General features: G+C 32.9%; 1 protein-coding gene across 1 annotated transcript in view; it reads left to right on the top strand.

Moving 5' to 3' along the window:
- Nucleotides 1-15,498, top strand: part of LOC129947749 (carbonic anhydrase-related protein 10) — an 89,903-nt gene extending 74,405 nt beyond the window's left edge. Inside the window, exons 8-9 of the mRNA XM_056058430.1 lie at nt 10,497-10,677; nt 10,792-15,498. Coding sequence (XP_055914405.1) covers nt 10,497-10,677; nt 10,792-10,814 — 204 coding nt within the window. The 3' untranslated portion in view covers nt 10,815-15,498. The remainder of the gene's footprint in view (nt 1-10,496; nt 10,678-10,791) is intronic.
- Nucleotides 15,499-18,136: the final 2,638 nt, after the last annotated feature.

Genomic DNA, 18,136 nt, shown 5'->3' with positions numbered 1-18,136 from the left:
GTTAAAACATCCTTGCATCTCCTCGACTTGACGCTGCTCATGGGCTTTTTTCTTTCTTCTGAGTAAGGGCTTCTCTTGTCGACGTAGATCTGGCGGGAAAATCGTGTCCTCCTTTACTGCCACAATCTGTATGCCTCCTTTTTGGCTTTGTTTGCTGAGCACATTCAGATTCAAACCAGGGGTTCCTTGGTGGCGGCTGTTGTCAAAGTTATCAGTCCGTTCATCAGGAAGCTATTACTTGTGTTTTCATCACATTTTAAAATTTCCTTTCATGGCCAGCTTGTGGGGCCTGCGCATGACTGAGATCTCCAGAGCTGGTTCTTCAAAGTGATATCTGGTCTTTTGCTCCTACTTCCTGAGAAGGTAACTCAGGTGGCAGAGCTCTTCGTTAGTTCACCTATTGGTTACCCAGCAGGCACATCTAGGAGGTGACGATACGATTTTGTACCACCATACTGCGCCATATAGCCATATATCAAAAATAATTTTCTGGATTCAACCTTTTCAGAAGAAGAATTGATTGAGCACAAGACAGCTGGAACAGGCTGAACTCCAGTTGCATTTTTCAAGTACGCCTCCAGCGATTAAATAGTCTTCTGTAATTTTCCCATTATTTAAAAAATGCAATAGAGAAATATCGGAGGATATAGTTTTTAAACGCGTCTATAAAGATATTTGTGAGTATGATATTCAGTAGACTTACTTCGTGGGTGAACGTGAACTCCAAGCTCAGGGAGCTGCAAGCTGGATTTTGCGCTGGACATTCAACTACAGATCAGGTGTTTCTGCTACTTAATATTGCAAATGTGTACTTTAATGGGACTAAGATAAGGATGTGCGTTGAGTACTCTATGATTCACTCTATTTATTGAGGATTTAGTACGAACTGGGATTGAACTTCCTAATTTGACGAGTAAATCGATTGAATTTGATTTGGATAATTTAAAGGTTTTAAAGGAAGTCTTTACTCCCTTGTTGCGAATGTTGGATGAGAAATATCGGCAAAATTTCATCAACTAGGTCAAAGCATCAATCTTGGAGAATCAAACTACTTCGACGACAAGAACTCAACGGATATGATTTCTTCAATTCTACGAGCCAGAAGTGAGATACCCTTTTCTGAAATACATACCTCACAGACCAGATCTGCTTATCGAGTGCCAATTCTGCAACACCCATGAGAGAGAGAATATCGGACACTTTTAAGGATTTTGTCCAATTATCCAAGAAATATGTCGAGACATTTTTGGGAAGAACCAATTTGAAGCTGAAGATGTAATCCAAACCCTTAATGGAGCAAAAGGCGGGGATAAACTTTACAAATTACTCAAATGCGCGATGGCTTACAGAAAAATAATTCTTACAGGGAGTTTTTAATTTTTCCAGTGCATTTAAATTTGTTAGTGTTTTTTTTTTCTTTTTGCTGTATCTTTTCGTTGAAATTAATTTTTTTTTTCAATTTCCAGTCATTTAATTTTATTAATTGATTTCAAATTTCCAGAGAAGGGTTTTATGGCATTAACCCAAAGGCAGTGCGTGTGAGAATGAGACTAAAAGGTGTCTGAATCACCATAGTCCCGAATATTGGTTTGTATAGTGGAATCGACTAAAATTCAATTTAATAAACCATTTTGCTGTTCAATCAACTCATAGAACTTTTTTTTTCAATATTATCAAGACCATGATAAAATGTTCACTTAAAGCTTTACACTCAAGGGAATGTGATAAAATATCACTTAAACCATAAAAAAACCACTTGTTTTCTTTTTAAAGTCTTTGTATCCTAAAAGTCAAAATGGACGTTAAGACATATGCATATTCTACAACATATTTTCGATATTGCTTTCTTTTATCTTTTAGTATTTTTTGAAAGGTATCTAAATTTGTCATGCAAATTTTTTGTTGGAAATGTGGCACGTCACTTTTAGTACTCCCCATCCCGATAGAGATTTCACTCTGGCATAGTGGCACATTGCCTCCTTAGTTGAACAACTTATTCTATTCGTCTGGATTTTGTCCCTATTTTCGGTAGGTCGCTATTGCAGGAGTATGATGACGACATCAGAGGCAGCAACAGCGACGACGTTCGCGACACATTTGTGTATCCTGAATAGATAATTTTTTGGGAAATTACGAAGCCCGAGTCGCGTGAGTAGTTTTGCAAGCTGCTGTCGACGACACTGAAATCCCCCCACCACCGTCGCTCCTTCCACCCTAAGCTAGAACCATGCATTTCACAGTGCATGCAGCGAAAAAAACAGGAATAAAAAAAAGGAAAACTGAACAAGAAAAAACTTATTTGCAAGTTTGGGACCAAGGGAATTGTCATCCCATGTCCCTGCATGGAATTATTTTAATTAAAATGACTATACGTTATATAAATTTTTTTAAGTTTCGTTTTATATATGTATTTTTTTTTAATTTTCCACGGCAATGCCATGCCAGTATTTTGCTGTTGCCATTCGGGATGTCCCGCTTGTATGATGATGGCTGATGGTTATGCAGAGCTTTAGTAGACCATGCACAAAATTCAATTCCATCATCTGGAGCGTGCAACCGCATTTACACTGGGAGTGAGACACACTACACAGCAACTAGAGTGAAAGTTCTAGGAAATAGCATCTAGTAAAATCCTTCTTTTCACTGGCGAATAACTGAACAGCAGATAAGTGTCCTTTGGCGCTCGCAATAAGGGCAAGGATAACTAAGAAATGAATGAAACAAAATACGTTGTACATGTGTATGGAAAAAAGAATACCAAACCATCAGCTGTTGTTGGGAAAAAATTATAAAAAATAATCTTAGTTCCAGCTCCTGTGGGAAATGGCACAAACAGGACAGGAATGAAGCAAAGGCATAAATGTAGATTTTTCTCCCATTTTTTTATTTCATTCTTTCTTTCTTTCACATGAATCCTTTTTAATCGGCTTGAAATTAAATTACAAATATTGCAGACGTTTTTATTTATTTTTCTTTTTAAAAAATTTAACAAACAAAAAGGATAATACAAGAAATTTAGAAAATCCAAGTTGAAATGAGGTTTTTTGAGGCTTTAGAACTTACATTTAATAAGAATAAAACTTGGAAAAATGCGGCTTAGAAAAATTGCAAGCTTAAGAGAAGAAAATAAAAATAAAAGTTCTAATTTACTTAAAAGTGTTGAGAGGTTTTAATCATGTGTTTATGAATTGCATATAATTTTAATATTTAATGGATTGAGTAATTACTTTGTCCTTTATGTTTTGGGGCGCAGTAGAAATTGTTCGTAAGCCCAATAATATAACTTGGAACATGTAAACTTTGTCTAAGAAATGTAGGGATTGTCTTATAGGAAGTTAACGCAATTTGAAACATTGGTATTTTTTGGAAATTTTGACAATTTTCGACGTTTAAAGGTAATACGTAATATCATCAAAACATGCAGGAAGGACTTTCTGGTCTGTGCCATTTGAAGTCAAGCCATAAGATTTCAAATCTCGTTTTAAATACCGTACCAATTATAGCAGGTGGACAAAAAATCAATTGCACTTACATTCCTTCTTTCCAAGGTCATGGAAACAATGATCAATTTTCAGCTTAAGAAATATCTTGAAGAACGAAAGCTTCTTAATGACTGGCAGTATGGCTTTCGTTGCAATAGGTCCACTGACTGGTGATCTCATGGTTTATCTCACCGAACAGTCGAACAGTGGAACAAATCTTTACATCGTTTTGGAGAAAGTAAGATTATTGCACTTGATATTTCAAAGGCATTTGATAGAGTTTGGCATCAAGCTCTCTTATCGAAAATGCGTGCATTTGGTATTGATGAATCCCTTCTTCGTTGGGTTAGAAATGACCTTTCGGACCGTTCAATTCAAGAAGTATTGGACGGGTTCAAATCTGATATTCACAAAATAAACGATGGTGTGCCCCAGGGCTCCGTTTTGTCTCCGACACTCTTAATCATTTTTATAAATGATCTTTTGTCTGAAACTTCTAAACCACTACATTGTTTCGCGGATGACAGCACCCTCAGCTTTTCATATTCGTTTTTAGATTATCATGCTTGTTCTTCGGATGTGGACTACCAATGGCAGCGTATGATAAGCTCATTAAATTCTGATCTTGACAGGATTAATCAATGGAGATTCAAAAAAAAAAAAAACTCAATGCTGTCTACTATCGAAAAAGCGTAATCATCTCTCATTGCCACTTTTGATAAGTGGTACTTGCATCTAGGATTCTGATCAACTATCAGTCCTAGGTATGTGAATCACAAACCACTTCTTGTGATGTGATCTCATAATTGACATCGCCAAAATGCTGCTAATGCTTCTGATTTGGCTATAATTTACAAAGATTTTATTCGACCAAAACTTTAGTATAGCTCTCATATTTGTACTTGTACTCCAATAAGGCATTTTAGTCTTTTGGATAGAATTGAAAAAAGAGCTCTAAAAATTATAGGAAATCGTTCTCTCGCCGAGATATTTTCTGCTCCTGAACACCGATGCAAGGTCTCGTGCATGCCATTGTTTTAACGTTATTTTTATAAACAACGTTCTATTGAAATGTCCAGTAGCATTCCTCCCCATAAACAATTCAACCGTAATACCCGTACTGCTAGGAATGCCCATCAGTTTACTTTTGAGCCTAATTTTGGACGTGCTGTTAAGTACGGAGATTCTTTCTTTAGCCGCACTGCGAGAATGTGGAATGCTTTACCAGGCTCAATATTTCCACGCATTACAATGTGCAGACATTTAAAACCAATGTGCATCGGTTTCTCCTTTCTAATCATATCCATTTTTTCTAATTGTACTGAATTCATAACCCCTTTAATTCGCGCACAATAAATACAAAAAAGTAGAGAGCTTCTGTCAATAGAGTTTAGCATTCCTCCCCTTCAACAGTTCAACCGTAATACTCCTGCTTCTAGGAATGCTCATCAGTATAACCTCGAGCCCAACTGTAAAATACAGAGATTTGTTCCTTAGCGGTACTACACGAATGTGGAATCCCTTACCACACTCTATCTTTTCTAGTCATTGCAATATTCAGGAATTCAAAACCAATGTGCACCGACATCATAAACACGGTATTTTGCATAGCCCAACTAAAAAAGTCCAGCCGTGTCAAATCACATGATCTCGGTTTCAAGTTGATATCACGAAGACGAGAAATTACGAGGCCAGAAAATGTCTCTAGTTATGTGGCATGTGGTACCGTCTTCTTGAAACCACATATTCTTCAAGTTGTATTCTTCAGCAGCAGGCACACAAAATTTAAATTTTTGACACATAGTTGAAATTTTAGACAAATTGGATTTGTAGTTTAAAAAAAAAACATAAACAAAGTATTCCCAAAAAATGGTAAAAAATTATTTCTGAGCTCAAATATTTTACAACAAATAATAATTAAAAACTTTGTAAAAACGAGATCAACATTTTTTTTCAAACAAATTGAAACCCAAAGAACCTATGAAAAACAAAATGTTAAAAAATGATTTTTCTCGTTGAGTATTTAACGAGCAAGAAAATATTTCCTCCTAAATAATATTTTTAATCTTGTAAAAATTGGAGAAAAATCAAATCGATATTTTTTTTTTAAAAAACTTTAAAAAATCTACTAAAAATTAAAAGATCTTGAAAATAATAAATAATAATAATAAAGGTTTTTCTTATGTCTTATGCAAAATATTTGTTTTAACATTCCATAAATTTTCACATATAATATCCGTGTTTTTTGGGTTTTACGCGAATAACAAAAACAATATCCGTAGTATGAATATCTATTACCGATAAAAGTAAAAGTAGAATCGTACTACGAATGGGTTTTTGATATTTATACTAGGCATGTTGCAAATATTCTCATCCGCAATTGCGGTTTATTCGCAATTGTGGATTATTCGCAATTGCGGATTATGCCCAATAATTCCAATATCCATATCCGCATCCGCATCCGCATAAACTGATGCGGAGTTTGTTGCGGATGCGGATGTTTTTTAACGCTTTTTTTTCAAATTCGAAAAATAGCAACAGCACGGCGTGCTATATCATGATCAATAAAAAATACCCTTTCACCTTTAGTAAAAATCTCGGTCCCATGTAGGCGACGACAAAAGCAACAACAAGTCATATGCAATGGTCACAGATTTGAGGATATAAATGCTGTTGCTAAGTGGCCAGAGGACACAGTTTATTTTTATATATTAAGTGAAAAAGTGATACAAATACAGAACATAAATGCCGCCACCAACAAAAAGCAGCATCTGGATCTATTTTAATTTAAATAAAAATGGTCCTGAAAAGTCCGAATGCAAACTTTGTCGTAAAACATACTCACGAAAAGGACGCACGACTTCTTCGTTGAAAAACCACTTGAAGTCAAAGCACCCAGAAGAATTTGTTTTATTTGAGAGCGCCGACAATGACAGATCCCAGCTCAAGTGTTTCCTTGCTAAGCTTAACTTGCCACGAAGTATCAGAAAACTTTGAACGAACATAAACCGTATTAAAATGTGAGACGTTTGAGGATCGCCATACAGGTGGTATGATTGCAGACAAATTTAACACAATGCTTACCGAATGGAATATTTTGAAGGAAAAAGTGCACTGTATTTCAATACAGACTTAATCAACCAAATCTTAAAGTACTCCAGTATTGTATGACACGCTGGAATAGCACATTCTACATGCTTAAGCGTTTTTCCAAGATAAAATATGAATTAAGTCTTTATGCCAATGACAACAATATTGAACTAATTTTACCAGAAGAGTGGAAAATAATTGGAAGCTGCCTTGAACTACTCAAACCTTTTGAAGAAGCTACTCGTGAAATGAGCAGCTCTCAGCTCTCTGGCACTTATATCATCTATGATTCCTATAATTCAAATGCCTAAGAAAAAAATTGACGAATACTTATCAAAACATCGGACACTGATGCCATTCGGCTGGCAGCCTTAAATCTGAAAACTCATTTTTAAACACAATTTTAATTTTTGCAAGACAACGATTTGTATGCGACCCTCGCTATAAAACCCATCACCAAGGAAAGAATAAAAGATGTAATTCTAAAGATGATAAATGATCCATTAAGCACCAGTTCTCCTACGTTTTCACCAAATGCAAACAACACAAAAAAGAAGAAAGTGGATGAGACTTTACATTCGGAAGCAGAAACGTCCGGTTTAAGTTACAAGGCTTGCTTCTGAAGCGATATGGGAATGATGCTATATTCATCAACTGAAGACGAAGGTGAAGGAGAATCTGATAACTCTAGTCCCAGAGCACTTCTCCGAAAGGAGTTAGCATGTTACCGAAATAAAACAGGACTATAATAATTCATCCATTTTTAAATTTAAGTATTAAACGCAAAGATAATCAATAAAATTTTCCTTTAGTTACGGACTTAAAATTGTTTTTATTTAATAAATTCTAAAATCCGCATTGGCAGATGTGAGTCTCAAAAAATCCGGATGCGCATCCGCTTTCGCGGATGTCAAAATTTATACATCCGCAACAACCATGATTTATTCGATTCTCGAATGGATCTTATGTGATTTCGTTCTCAAATGTTGGTACGGTTGATATTGCATTTGTATCTCGGCTTATTTTGCAAGAGAAAACAATAGAAAAGGTAATTAAGTTTTGCTATGTTTTAAAAATGATTAAGTTTGACAGCACTTTCTTAAAAGCAAATGGTGCTGCGATGTTTCTTATGAATTGCAAGGGAGATAGTTTGACTCGTGTTAAACAATGAAGAACTGATTAGATCAGCACCATTGTTGCTCTAATTTGTCTACGCGACGCGACGACGACGATGACGACGACGATCACGACTACGACCACGACAATCCCGAACAAAACCACGACGAAGAATAGAACCTAGAACGTAAAGAAGGTCGTAGAAAAATTTAGCACATTCAGCACGTATGATGCTGATATCTCCGGCCACTCAGCTTAGGGTGGGTTCAGCGAATAAATTGATACCCTATTTGAGGTGATCAATTAAATTGATCAGAATATAAAAATGTCGGTGACCACAGGGGTGTCTATCCTGAAATTGAGAAATAGGGCGCCAGCAATTTTTTTTATAATTAAGGAAATTGCAAACCTTCTGAGCGAAACCGACGGTGAATGAAGTTTCAATAAAATACTAAGTCTTGGAATTAATTTTAAAAGTATTTATTATTAAGTAAATTGCCTGGGAAACCTTGCAATTAAGTAGGGCTAAAACCCATGATCTTTTAAACAAAGAAAAAAAATCGTTATTCAAGAGAAGATAAGATGGACCAGTAACGTTTAGTCCCGAAAAAAAAATAATAACGGTTTTATTTTAAGCGGGTCACGAGTTCCGTAATTTTCGGAAATAAAGCGAACAGACAAAGCCAAACGATAATTTTTTTGAACAATGCCTCGACAACGAAATAATGTGATTCAATGGAAATAATTTTTAATCAAATAAACCAAACTATTATGCTTAGCTTATTTTTCCTGCCAGATTTCCCTTCCTTCCTTAACCAATTTTCCTTCTTTTCCTCTCCTGTATCTCAAGAGTATTTTTTAATCAAATTTCTATCTTCCAAAATTACTTTTCTTTCGATCTATTCGATTTCGTAGCTTACCAAAAAGTGAGTTCCCAGGCTTTTTCCAAGCCTGGATGAACCCTTTTTCTTCAAATACCCAGTGCTTTCAGCAACTCAGTGACTTGGGTTTCGGTCGCGTCATTTTTTCAGCAACGCTTAGCTTGTTTGCGTGAGTGTGCCAACGCAGTTGCAAACCCAGTAGTCTTCTCTTACTCGCACTTTAATCTCCCCAGCTTAATGCAAGTCATCCCTGAATTCTCCGCGCTTTACTCTGACTTGTAGAGTGCGGGAATGCAGTGGGTGCATTCAGCCACCTAACATCCCCGATCCAATTTTGAATGAAAAAGAAACCTTGGAACTCAAGAAATTTGATTGTTCACACTTTGCATTATTCCCCACCGATATTTCCCAGCAAAACAAATATAATTGTGAAAACTTGATGGAAATTAGTAAGTTTCGATTAATAACAATTGTGGGAAGAGAAATGTGGCAGAAGTTTGCTCCACGCGTTTTAAAGTTATTTCGTTTGATTTTCGCGCAGATTTGGGGAAATAGGGACTTACGTTATCGTTCCATCTTGTACATTAAAGTATAATGTGGGTGTAAAAGTTGGGCTTGAAGCCATTCTCCCATGGAGTAACTTCGGCATTCGGAGACCAAGTGTCGACCGTGCCAATTTTGGTTTACTGGAGTCAGACCATCCGTCTGACACTTATGGTGGTAATTATGCTCATTCTTTGGGGACTGGCTGTCACTCGTTCTTAGTATTTGACAAGACCGCCCGTCTGTCACCTTAGTTAAAGTGGAAAATCGACATCAATGATTATGTGTCTTTCCAAAGTACTGAGAGAGTGAACCGATGGCTGATGGACCATGGCTGCCCCTCTCTCTCTCAGTAGATTGAAGGTAACACCTGTAGGAATGGAGGAGGGAGTAACAAGTATTTGGATGACGGAGAGAATGGTTCTTGTCGCGGTAATTTTTACCGTGACACCATATAAACTATATAAACAAAACTATATTTTTTGTACACAAACATGCAAATAAATAGCCCATAATGCATTATCTGTAAAGGTTTTAATCAACTCCGATCCCCGACCGGAATCGAGGCGAATCAAGCTCATTTCAACTCGATTCAGGCATATAGAGAATTGAGGCGATCTTCAAGCTTGCTTCAACACCACATGTTTTTATAGAATTTCAATTTCCGGATGATTTCTTATAATTTCTTTTTGAAAATTGTCAATTGTATAAGTTTTAGTTATTTTTTTTTTGATGAATTTAATTATAACTTTTAATTTTTACAAAACTTTCTTGTATTTGTGTTTCTTTTTATTATTTTGTAAGATCATCTTTAAGTTGTACCAATTTTTTTATTAAAAAATCTGGCTACTGCCGATGCCTTTTTTTGGGAATTTTCTACTATACTATTTATAGAATGCCAAAAGAACACGATTAATCTAGTATATTTATTTATTTAATAACATATTTTTTCAAAATTCCTTCAATAACAATAATTTTCCTTTTTGTAAAAATATCATCACTGAGTGTTTTATGTTTCGTATAGGTATTTCTTGAAAGCCGCGCTGTAATAATTATGCTAATTCGTCAAATTTATCTTCGGAATATGTGAATTATTTGATTTGTTTATTTTATTTTGCGATGGTTCGAAAATATTCCAAAAAATCCAAGAAAAGAACTTGAATAAAAATCTTTTTGATCACAAAATTTGTTAGGATTACATTCTTAATTCATTTTTCATAGTCCATTAATAGACTATTTCGACACAGGATAGATTGGTCAATATTTACATGAAAAAACAACGAAAAAGTTAATTTTTTAAAAGAACCAACGGGAAGATTCTTTAATAACATGTAAAATATGCATTTGAAAAACTCTGAAAATATTGTATTTATTTTATTTTTAGCTTCATGCCCTGCGGCGGTTAATGCAAGGTACCCCAGATCATCCGAAAGCACCTTTAGGCAATAACTATAGACCACCGCAACCTCTTTTACATCGACCGGTTCGGACAAATATTGATTTTAAAACATCGAAAGTGAACGGCAAAGCGTGTCCTACTATGTACAGAGAGGTTCACTATAAAGGTAAGTACTTTTAATTTTCATTAACCAACAAACACCCACCACCTCCCTCCTCCTTTTACATAAACAAATATTAAAATTCATAATATTACTTATTTGTTTATTTATAAATTTCAGCAACAAGTTGGAAACAACACTGAATGCATAAAACTGTAACTGGAGCTTCCTCTATATAGAAATCATATATATTATATATAAATTTAAAAATTTAAAAACAAAAACAATAACCTACCTTTATATATAAAAAAAGAAAATAAGTATATACAATATTTGCATTACGTAAAAAAAACAAAAAACTATTATATTATTATACCTATATTTAAAAAACAGCTTTAGGTTTAAGTCAAAACAAAAAATACATCCAGGTATTTTAAAGTTGTACAGATTCTTGAATGTATTAAATCAAAATTAAAAAACAAAAACATTATATACTTAAACTTTAAATTTAAAACAAAAAATAAAAAAAAATATTTATTAATCCCACCCGCATTGTTCCGGGAGGAACACAATCAACTATAATTGAGTAATGAGTATAAATATATTTAAAAATTGTAACTAAGAAAATTGCTAAAATCAGTGTAAGGAAAATTATATAAATAAAACATAAACTGTTTATATTTGATATCATACAAAAGAGACAAACAAAAAAACAACAAAAACAAAAAAATAATCGACTGTTAAATTTATATATATTATTACATAAATAGGTATTTAACTATGTAGATTTATGTAGATGCAAATTGGTTGAAGTATATTACCCAGAAAAAAATAAATTAAATAACATATCCTTGGAGTGTAATTAATTTCATTGGGGAAAGTTTTGAAAAAAAAACACATTGTATGAAAAAAATCTGGAAGCATTTTTGTAAATAAATTTATTATAAATAAATAAATAAATTCGCTTATTAGGAACATATCAAAATACAAAAATACAGAACATATTAATTTGATTGAAAGGATTTTATAAGAAAGGTTGATTTGTTTTAGCTGAAAAACTAGGTTCTTAACATATCACTCAAATAATCAGTTTTTCACTTGCGCATAACTATTTTTATTTAAGTTTTTAAGGACAAACATCATCATACTGACAGAAATAAAGTTATTTATTGACATTTTTGAAGATGACAATAAATTTGAAATACTGAAAAAAATTTTAATTTTCATTGCAACTCTACAAAAACGACATTTACGAAAAAAAACTCAATGCATTTTAGAAGCTTTTGCTAAGAAACGTGTTTTTTTTTAATTGTAAAAATCCAAGAACCACTTTGGTTTTTGTTAGCTTCGCATATGAAGGTCAATTTTTTCAAATTGAACTTTTTGACATTTTTCGACATTTCCATATGTGCGTTTGTACATTTGTTCTAGCTTGTTTCAAGGTCACAGTTTTTATATTTATATCAAAAAACCAGAAGAAATTCGAATATTTTACGAACCAGAAATAATAATAACTTTAGAATAATTTAATGCATCAAAGAATAACGTTTTTGATATCTGGTAAATTTTTGTATAAACAACTATTTTCAACTATTTTCTTAAATTGTACCTTTTTTATTTATTATTTTATATGATATTTCTGAACATATTTCTATAACGGTTATAATACTTCTTTGTTAACAATATTTTTAGTTTTTTGGTGAGGCGCATAGCTTATAGATTTTTGCCGAGCTGGCACGGGAGCATCCAACACACAATTGACCCTGGGTAAAATAGGGATTTTTGATACCAAGGCCTGTAACTTTCAGTGTATGCCCCTGTGCCTTATTAATAGACAAAGCTTTATAGGAATTTGTACTCGTTTAAAATCTTAAGGGTATTTGTAAGTAACCATCGGTATCCTGGGAATGAAAACGACTTTACCGGAAATAATTTAGCTTCAATCACGTTCCTTTGCATGGTTACTTTTAGTAATCTAGTATCATTGCATAATTTTGGTGCATTTAATTTCCTCAGAAGTATTATTAGATCCCCAATTTTCTAATCCAGTTTACTCGGAGGAAGTCCTGATGTATTCAAAGCATTCAAAAATTCAATTGGAATATCTATAGCAATATCTTGATAAGTCAGATTATCAACAGATAGATAAGGTATTTCATGGGCCTGAAACATTGAAAGAATGTTATTATTTATGCTTGAAACAGAATCGTTTTAAGGTGCTTAAATCGATAATTCGCGTGTGTAACCAATCATCCGTTTTCTCTGAAATTTGGGCGACTTGCGGTAAAAGTTAGCTATTAATTCGCCTTGTCCAGTGACGCTAGTCAGAAATGTTCGTTCTATTAGTACTTTACCATCATTATTTAAAATATTTTCATTTCCTATATCGAAAAGAGTTCTTGAAAATTGTGCTGCATTATTATTACCATCCAAATGTAAGCGCATATTTGTGGTCAATCTTAAAAGTTTTACAGAAACTCTCTGAAACGACGATTTTAGGCAAGCATTTATTTCATCACTTTTTGTTCCTCTTGGCACAACTTTAAATGTTTGCCGAAAATCACCAGCGAACAGTATCACAACACCTCGCATCGAAAGTTCATCAGCTCTAAAATTTACCATAGTCGATTCGTAACACACAATAAACGTCGTTTCTTTAAGCACTTCAGCTAGTGAGCTTTGTTTCGAAATACTACGATATGGACGCTCTTGGCATTGCAAATGTAAAGGCAATTTAAAAGTTGCGTGAGCGGTTCTTCCATTCTGAAGTAATTTTGCAGTAAATGAAATAATGCAATTTTTCCGTCGCACAGTCAACTCTAATTATGACTTGAAAATTTTCTACATTTGGTGGCATTGTTTCAAAATCACGCTTGAAGCTGCTGATGTAAGGATTGTGACAATGTAGCAAATATTGCAAGTCGTAGAATAATTGTCTGTAAGTATTTGGGGCTATCGATATTCGCCGTTATACTTCGCTCACCGAATCACCCATGAAATATGTTTGCAACAATTTCGGTTCGTCAGGGTTGTTTGGTAAAAGAGATCCAGCTGAATGATAGACTTTACCCTAAACTTTAATTGTAGGCATAAAATCTCCATGTCTGATTTAATTGGCACCGAATGTCGTCATTTGGAAAGCGGAAATGTGAACAAGAATCATATCAAGAAAATGTTTAGAATCTCGATGAGAATGATTCAAAAGTCTTGTTAATAGTTCCGGTGGATCAGCAATTTCCTCCAATATAACTTTTTCTCCTGAACAGCAGAGACCTGGTGGTTCTTTAAGCTATTTGAATGCATGACAGAAATTGCACATGGTATTAATATTTCCAATTATTGATGCCTAAAACCTACTCCGCGATAACCTCTTAAATTAAAAAAACTGTATGACAATTGGATAAGAAGTTTCGAAACCAAACCGTAACAAAAAAAAATTGGAATCGCTCAATTAGTTTTTGAGAAAACTTTAAAACAAAGTTTTGGTTCTATGGGTGAATCCTCTGGACTAAGACAAAAACATATTTTTTTATTGCAAAAATTTAATTTAAGGAAACATTTTTAGAGAATATTAAAAAAACTATTGGTTCGTTTTTGTGAAAATTCAAATTTTCGAATTTAAACAAAAAAATTTTAATTATGACTGCTGTTTCTTTTTGTCTTAAAAAAATGAAGAAAACGACTAACTTAAGTTTTCTTAAAACATTAACTTCTGTTCTTGAGCTCAATTAACCCAGTAGCAGTAGAACGAGACGCACGGAATCGAGTGACCTACTTTTTTCGACTTCAAGTATAAATAGTGTTTTCAAAATTCAATCAAATTTAATAAAGCAGTCACAAGTTACTCACTCTTTGTAAGGATCGATTTTCGATTCTCGATGTCTCGGGAATAAATAAAGGTATTGAGTTCATTCTATGCTAAATTTTGTTGTTAATATTCATAGAAAAATCGAATCTGTATTTTTTTATACCAAAAATAAAAACTTTCAAAAAATTCCACAAATATTGGTTAACATTGCTTTTCGAATACAAATGTCGAGAACAAACCAAATATTGAAATCAAACTTATTGTATTATAAATACGCAAAAATATTGTTGATAACTTTTAGTTAATATTTTTTAATTAAGTGACAACTTTCTTAAAGACGAAAACCAACAAGAAACTTTTAATAAACGGTTTTCGACTTAAGTGTCATGAGAACAAAGACACTACAAATTTTTGAAATTTCAGCGAGTTGTAAACGAAGAAATACGAAAAGTGAGAAAGCAAGCAACACCAAAATATTGCTGTTTTTTGTCAAGATGTTTGAGCTATTAAATCCATTAATCAAAAATTGTGAACATCAACTCAATATCTTATTTCGTTCTAAATATGTTGGAGTCATACCACATTTTTTACTAATGTCAAAAACGCTTTTTTGTATGAAATTTTTTTGTCAGCATAAAGCAAGATTATAGAAAGTATTGCATTCGTAAAAATTTCGGACTCGAGATTAAAATCATATATGACAAGGTCAGTATATTCTTTTCGTCGTGCTGTCGTCTGTCCTCGCCCTTACAGCCTAAACCATTTCGTCGACTGGGTTTGAATTTTTTAAATCAATATCTCAAAAAAAACTCAACATTTGTATATAATTTTATTATTTAAATATTTAAAGTGAGAACTAAATAAGTGCAAACATATTCATACAATAATTCTAAAAAATTGCTTGAACGATTGTTGAAAAATAATTAACTATTGTTTACTTGGAAATATTGAGGTATTCAAGTTTTTGAACATAAAATAAAAAAAAATTAAACAGACCTTTTGGTTATAGGAACAAAGGTTATGTGATCCAATAGTTCATTTTATTTTTGAAGGTAATACGGTTCCTTGTTCAGAATATAATCGAGCAGAAACACTTTTTTGAAAAGTTGTTTGTTTTTTTTTGAAAATGTTCAGTACATAACAATTTTACGAACAAAATAAATGTGAATCATCTCTTTTAGTTTATACGAAACTCTAATTGACAGATTTCTTACAAGAACATATTTATAAAAACATTAGGTACTTAATTTAACGTCTCAAAAATCCCGAAGACAGTTTAACTTGAATTGATTGAGTGCACAATATTTGAAGTTCCCTCAATATCAAGTTTTGCTTATTACAATGTTTTCAAAAATAATGTCTTAAAATTTCTTTTTCAATCTTAAAAAACAATTAAACAATAATTGTTAGACATAAATTTGCTAAAAGTTTCAAACTTTAATAAATCAAACAACCGGTCTAAATAAATTAAAATGTTTTGTGTAACCAATATATGAGGCACGTAGTGCCATCTTGTTGAGACTATATTTCTTTAGTGTACCTACATATCATCCAATTCAGGCCTCAAGAAGTTGGTGATCATCGACCTATAGAGATTGCCGTTAACGGTGCTGTCGGTGGTGGCTTGGCTAGCATTATTTTTGAAGAACTAAGGACCGGTGATGACTCAAGCCCAAAATCAACACCAAACATCATTGGTAGATTGGTATTGTCCAAAACCCTGTAATTTTGCTTTTTTACGAATATATTCATCCAGAAATTTAACTTATCGCTGGAGATGATTTTTCGATAAAACGTGGGATCCACTTTCTACTACTCCAAAGTCCAATTAACGAATAAAAGATGAGGACTTTGCTCATGGTGGTTTGATTTTAGGTCCTGGGTCGATCGAAATTCTTCCCCACTAAAAATACGTTAGAATTGCTTTTCTTCATAACCTGTACAAAAATACAAATTGATCTTTTTCCAAAATATTGTTTCTGAAAGAAGAATTTTAAAGAATTCCAAGAATTATACTTTCAATACAATATTTTAAATCCAATAGCTTTAAGTTCACTAGTTAAATGAAAAGAAAGAAAAAGTACACATTTTGAACTCTTTAAATCATCATTAAAAAAACAGAAAAAACATTTCAATTGAGCTAATTAATGCTCAATGCCAACAAAAAAAAAAAGTGAGAAGTGTTAAAAATAATAATAATTGTTAATACCAGACGCCAGAAGTGCACCTCTTTGAAGTTTTGTATTATTTTAAATTTATTTCCGGGTTCCCAGTCGTAAATCAATTTAAATTCATAATAATACTCTTAAAATATTATAATAAACTTCCTCTGGAAATATTGTAATGCTCACACTTAACAAACATATCCTTAACCAAAATAAAAATAATTATTCTCATACATTGGAGGATATGTGTACACATTGAAAGTATAGATGTATGTTTGTTTGTTATTTTACATAATATTGTTTTATGTTTTTTTTTTTGTATTATTTGCTCATTAAATATTTTCTCCATTAATTTTCACAGTCACTTTCAGAGCATTCCAATCACTTCAAGCGTAAATTTGTATCCAGGACCTATTTTCCCCTTCTGGCCACAATATTATCATCAAAATCCAATTTCATCGCCCAGCGCAGGTAAATTAAATAAAATTCATTCCAAACAAGGATAAAACAAAAAAAAAATGAGAAAAAAAACACTCATACGCTTCAGTGACTGCAACATAGATAGAGAGTATTGGCAATGAAGCGCCATTGCCAAAGCCACCGAAAACGCCACCAACCGCGCCTCTGGGTGTATACTGATGTGTGGACGTACGACTATATACGTACACTGCAAATACCGCAAATCAGAGTCAAATTGCTTCTCATCGGATCGACCTTAATCAACCGCATAATTTGATCCGAGTGAATATTGTATGAATAAAAATAATTACAATCACTGCAATAATTATTCGCTGATGATCATTTAATCGCTGGCAAATTGTTATCTCTGTTCTATTTGATGCTCCTCCAAAGGTTTTAATCCTTCCACCCCTTAAAAAACCCCTCCAATACTTCCTATGTATATATTTGTTTTTTTTTTTTTTTTCAATTTTCGATACGGACGCCAGCCCTTGTGTAGTTTGGTTTCCTATTTTTTGGATTTTTTGCTTTTGATTATTTTTGCCATAGACAATTTAATTAATTTTCGTCTATAGAAAGTTAGTGCCAGGCAGAGTTTTATTGTGTTGAACCGTATTTTGTAATTAACCTGATTGTAATTGCTAGGGCCAATATATATTCTATACGTCCTGCTACCCAGCGGTAACCTTAAATTATAATGACTCCGCTGGGGGTTTTGTGGGTGGGAAAAGGTCAGCAAATGGTGTTTCCCTCAAAATACACAAATTAAAAAAGAATCCTTTCAATCAATTATCAACAAAAAAAAACAACAAAACATAAAACATTTAACAGAAGCTTAAAATTATAATATTTTATTTTGTACAATTAAATCAATTTAAATCAATTCATGTAATTAAAACTAATAAAAAAGGACAAAGATAAATCAAATAGTTTATAATTGATGATAACAACAAAAAAAACCTATGTGTATAATTAGAAAGCGCGCAATAAAAATATAATTAACAAAAATATGCACTTTTGTATGTACCAGAAAAAAGTTCTAGTTAGGAATTAATAATATATCATTTTGAAAGATGAAAAATTGTATAAGCTT

The sequence above is a fragment of the Eupeodes corollae genome, chromosome 2 (genome assembly GCF_945859685.1).
Source record: "Eupeodes corollae chromosome 2, idEupCoro1.1, whole genome shotgun sequence".
In the NCBI taxonomy this organism is placed as follows: Eukaryota; Metazoa; Arthropoda; class Insecta; order Diptera; family Syrphidae; genus Eupeodes; species Eupeodes corollae.
This window is presented reverse-complemented; position numbering and strand designations above follow the sequence as displayed.